The following is a 5355-nucleotide window of genomic DNA, read 5'->3' as shown; positions in this document are numbered from 1 at the left end:
GGTCCTTGTTTACAACACACAGACAAACATTTCTTTCCCCAAATTTAATTGCTACAAAGCTATGGAAGGTGTTAATATCATTGAAATGACGAGAGTAATGGCAACAGAAATGTGTGTGTGTATGTGTGTGTTTGTGTGCGCGCGTGTGCGTGTGTGTGTTTAGAATACACACCTACTTGAGTTTCTTATCTTCTCTTTGAGACCCAGCTGTTTATCAGCTTTTGTCCTTTAACGTGTCCTTTATAATATTTTTTCCCCGGGTCCACAGGATAATAGGAAAGAATCCTAGACTATGATGTTAAATGAGCCCGTATTTTTAGAAGCGAAGACCCACACTCTCAACTTAGTAATTTAGAGGGTTACCCAGGGCTGCCCAGCTTTCCAGTTTTCGGGCTTCCTATGCCTGTTCCCTTTTCCTGTAACCATACGGTGAATCTGGCTCTATTTAAGAAGTTGGCAACAGCAAAGGGAATGGGTAGTGGGGGAAGATTTTTTTTCGTCTCCCTCTAGTTTGCAGGGTAGGAGGCGGAGTTTGATTTGTTTAAAATATTGGTCTGACTAGCGGATCGGAGTGGGTATATGAAGTGAGTTCTGAGTGTGTCGACTCAAATGTAAAGGCGCTTGTCTAGAGGGACAGGAGGACGGGGACCCAGAAGAAGGAGGCACTCAGGGCTGGGGAAGTGTTGGGTAGTGGTGGGGGCTAGCGTGGGAGGAAGGGAGACTAGCTGTCTGAGCGACACATAGAGGAATAAAGAAAGAGAGGTAAGAAGGAAAGGGGAACTGAAGGAAAGGCCAGTGGGAGGAAGCCGGGAGAAGGAGGCTGGAAAAAAAAAAAAACAAAAAAACAACACTGGCAAAGTCTAGAGAGAGAGGGAGAGAAGGAACTAGGAGATGAGGGTCACAGAGTGACCCTGGAGGATGGGGTTTCTGGAATGCAAGACATCTGAGATTGGAGACTGACTGCTAGTCGGCGGAGTCCGGCTCCCGCAGCTAGTTGGGCAGCGACAAAGTGAAATGGACAGCGTGAAACAGATGTTCCAGCCACATCTCCACCACCCAGAGATTTGGAAGCTGCTCTCAGCCCAACTACAGTTTTCTAGCTGGAGACTCTGAGCGCTCGGGACCGGCGGAGCCAAGCGAGAGAGTGCGACGGGAAGCTGCTCCTCTCAGACGCCTTCGCCAGAGCTGTAAGAACTTCCCGCTCCAGTCCCTGGATCCCCTCCCTCTGAAATTCCCCAGAAAAGGAGGAAGACCCTAGGGGGAGGGGCGAGGGAGATCCCCTTGCAGCTCTTTCCCCCTCCCTTCCTCAACCCCACTGGGCGTGCAGGCAGGCATGGATATGTTCAGTCTTGGCGAGGGCAACAACACCACGTCGTCCCAGGAGCCCTTCGGGACAGGCGGCAACGTTACTGACATCTCCGACGTGACCTTCAGCTACCAAGTGATCACCTCTTTGCTTCTGGGCACGCTCATTTTCTGCGCGGTGCTCGGCAATGCCTGCGTGGTGGCTGCCATCGCCCTGGAGCGCTCCCTCCAGAATGTGGCCAACTATCTCATCGGCTCCTTGGCGGTCACCGACCTCATGGTGTCAGTGCTGGTGCTGCCCATGGCTGCTCTGTATCAGGTGCTCAACAAGTGGACTCTGGGTCAGGTCACCTGTGACCTGTTTATCGCCCTGGATGTGCTGTGCTGCACCTCGTCCATCCTGCACCTGTGCGCCATCGCGCTAGACAGGTACTGGGCAATCACTGACCCTATAGACTACGTGAACAAGAGGACGCCCCGGCGCGCCGCGGCGCTGATCTCGCTCACTTGGCTCATTGGCTTTCTCATCTCCATCCCGCCCATGCTTGGCTGGCGCACCCCGGAAGACCGCTCGGACCCCGACGCGTGCACCATCAGCAAGGACCACGGCTACACCATCTACTCCACTTTCGGAGCTTTCTATATCCCGCTGCTGCTCATGTTGGTTCTTTATGGGCGCATCTTTCGAGCGGCGCGCTTCCGGATCCGCAAGACTGTCAAGAAGGTAGAAAAGAAGGGAGCGGGCGCCAGTCTTAGTACATCGTCGGCCCCGCCCCCCAAGAAGAGCCTGAACGGACAGCCAGGTAGTGGGGACTGGAGGTGCAGCTCTGAGAACAAGGCTGTGGGGGCTTCATGCGCTAATGGTGCGGTGAGGCAGGGTGACGACGATGCCACCCTGGAGGTGATCGAGGTGCACCGAGTGGGTAACTCCAAAGAGCACTTGCCGCTGCCCAGCGAGTCCGGGGCTACATCTTATGCCCCTGCTTGTTTGGAGAGAAAAAATGAGCGGAATGCTGAGGCAAAGCGCAAGATGGCCCTGGCCCGTGAGAGGAAGACAGTGAAGACGCTGGGCATCATCATGGGCACTTTCATTCTCTGCTGGCTGCCCTTTTTCATTGTGGCTCTGGTCTTGCCTTTCTGTGAGAGCAGCTGCCACATGCCTGCATTGTTGGGTGCCATAATCAACTGGCTGGGCTACTCCAACTCCCTGCTCAATCCCGTTATTTATGCTTATTTCAACAAGGACTTTCAAAACGCATTTAAGAAGATCATCAAGTGCAAGTTCTGCCGCTGATGATGATTATGACGACGACGATGATGGTGGTGATCGTGGTTGATGGAGAAGGAGGAAGATGGGGTGGGCTGAGGGTTTACAGGACCCTCCCCATTCACTCAGTATCTCAGTCCTGGAAGCAACACCTAAGATAACTTGCTTTCCTTATGATATCCAGCTTCTTGGCCCATGCTTTCAGATCTCGCTCTCTCTAATCCTTTTCAAGGGGACAGTGCTCTTTGCAGAAACCCTAGCTGCCTCCTAGAGTCCATGAGAAAAGTTATTGGCTCGGTCTTTCGCCCTAGGATCAGTTTTGATAGTTGCAATAACCTTTTCCCTCTTTGAAATTAAACCTCGGTGGTTCAAGGTAGAAAATCCAAACAGAAAAAAAATATAAACTGCATGGACATCTTCCATGAGAACTGCCACCCCTCTGCCCTACTCTGGAACTTTGAGGTTCAAGACTTTGCTTGTTTGCCCCTCCCTCTTGCTTCAGAAGCCTCTACTCCCCTTTGGGTGTCAACCCTCTTTTTTGAGTCTGGCTCCTAGGCACTCACTACTGCTCTAAAAAAGCAGTTGGGACTACTTTGGCCTATGGTGCCCAGGAAATCCCTGCCTTGCTGTGTAGCACATATGCCCACTCCCCAAACCCCTGCACAGCGCCCACTTTCTGTGTTTTCTTGAACTCAAAATCAAGCGATAAAGGTTTCTGTTGGAGTGGACTTTTAAGTATGAAGCCTTGCCAGTGGGGATGAGCAGGGAAGGTTTGTGGATGGTTTCTCTTCTTGGTGTCAGCACTCACCAAAGAAATTGACAATCAAACTGTTTGGAAGGCAGACTTTTATTTGTATACTTTGTTGGCCTTTCTATAAGTTCTGGCAAGGCCACGTGTCTACTACAGGAGGAGCTCACTGCTGGCCAGGGAGGGCGAACTGGGAAAGCTGAGATGCCAGGGATGGCCCGCGGCGCTCGCCCCACCCTCCCTTTGGTTCCCGGTGGGGACCTCCTCTAGAGAGCCCCAGGTTTGCAGCACCTAAGTTCCTCTGCCTCACCTTGCCTACAGAGTTCAGGAGCTGGTAGAGAACTAGTAGAGCTGGTAGAGTTTGTGCAAGAGGGAGGAGGAGACCTTGCACCAAGCGCAAGAGACCTAGAAACTTCTGTGTGGGTGTGGGGCATGTGGAGACAGGAAAAGAGCAACACCACCCCGAAGTGCTTCCAACTCCCTAGGCATGTCCTGAGGAAGCTAAAAGGGAAATTTTAACAATAGGATGCAAATTTTCTCCATCCACCCCCTCCCCCTTTCGATCGAGGAAAGTATATTCCAATAATGCCTGGATTTATTCTCCCAGACATCCCGGGCGCATACAAAATTGGCAGAATTCTGGGCTCTTATTTGAAGGGTTTCAACATCTCACGATTACTTAGGATTGTGATTTCAGAGACAGATACCTAAAGGAGACCTCAGAGGATGGACTGGTTAGAGGGAGCTTTCCGTGGAGTCTCAGGATCTAGAGGATTAATTTATCCCTGGCTCTTCTACCCCAGAGTTCTGTGGGGAAAACCGGATTTGTTTGTGCCCTTTTAATTTGTAGAGCGTTTTTTGCTTAGGCGTTCTCTCCCTGCAGTTATTTCTGGAAAATTATTTTGGTGCTTCCTTTGAATGTACATTCCCAGCTACGTGAGAGGGCAACAAGAGGTTTGTGTTAAGTCTGAAGTTCGAATTTTCTATTGAGTAATGGTTTCATTTCCCAGTAATCACAGGGAGTTTTCTCATTTCCCTTCCCTTCAGTTGTATCTTTCCGATGTCTGCACCTGCTGTTTTAAAAACCGTGGTGCATATTTTCATTGCCAAAATTGTCGGTGAGATGTCTCCCTTGTGTTTATAAGTAGGGTGAAAGGACCGAGGGGTCGCATGAAGCCCAGGATTTGTTTGTCAAACTGAACAAAGCCTCTGTTTGGTGTCTTTTGCTCTACTCCAGAGTGGGAATGAGATGGTATCACACTGTAAAAGAGCCATTTCAGACCTTAAGCCTGCTGGATATCTGCATGTGAGAGACTGGCTCCTGGGGGTCTGTGGAGACAATACAGGATACAAGGGGCTTCTCCAGTACAAATAGTACTTGTTTGCAAATTAAAAAAAATTTTGCACACGAAAATTAAATAGAAGTATATACCAACCGAACTGTTTTTTTGAATATTTTACTATTTTTAAAACAGATTCTTTATTTGAAATAAATCGACCCCCAAATTTCAGATCTTATACCAGAAACCAAGACTTTTAACTTCTAGTTATTTGTATTTTTTTTCCCATGGGAATGTTTGGCTATGATGGGGGTGGGGTGGTATTTGCTCCTGCTGTCTTGAGAAAAAGACTTTAAACAAGACTGGAAAGGGAACACCAACTGGAATATAATTTCCAATTAATAGAGAAATGTGTGCAACTGCTGCACAGCTCTAAAGAACCCCAGATGCTTGTTATATTTTAACATACTTGTATTAAGGTCAAATACTCATGCACAAAAACTAGCCCTCACTTTTCCTTGTGACAATAAAGGACTTTAATAATGGCAATGCTGTGATAAAGACCAGTAACTCATGTATCTTTATTTATTCAGTGTCTCCTTTTGTGATAGTTGTATTAATACAGAATAAAGGTGAAAATAGAGTTGATCTTACGATTCAGGTTAGGGAACTGCTTTTGTTTTTTGACAGGGTCCAGCTATGTAGCCCTTGCTAGCCTGGAACTTTCTGTGTAAGCTAAACTGGCCTTTACCTGA

At 48.7% G+C, this 5355-nt stretch overlaps 1 protein-coding gene across 1 annotated transcript; it reads left to right on the top strand.

The window, feature by feature from the left end:
- The first annotated feature begins 768 nt into the window (after positions 1 to 768).
- Htr1a (5-hydroxytryptamine receptor 1A) lies at positions 769 to 5136 on the top strand. Its single transcript, XM_057789730.1, has one exon. It carries the CDS (start codon positions 1334 to 1336, stop codon positions 2597 to 2599), a length of 1266 nt encoding a protein of 421 aa, XP_057645713.1. The 5' UTR covers positions 769 to 1333; the 3' UTR covers positions 2600 to 5136.
- Positions 5137 to 5355: the final 219 nt, after the last annotated feature.

Source organism: Chionomys nivalis, chromosome 15 (genome assembly GCF_950005125.1).
Source record: "Chionomys nivalis chromosome 15, mChiNiv1.1, whole genome shotgun sequence".
NCBI classification, from domain to species: Eukaryota; Metazoa; Chordata; class Mammalia; order Rodentia; family Cricetidae; genus Chionomys; species Chionomys nivalis.
Note: the sequence above shows the minus strand (reverse complement) of the source record. Positions and strands in the feature narration are given on the sequence as shown.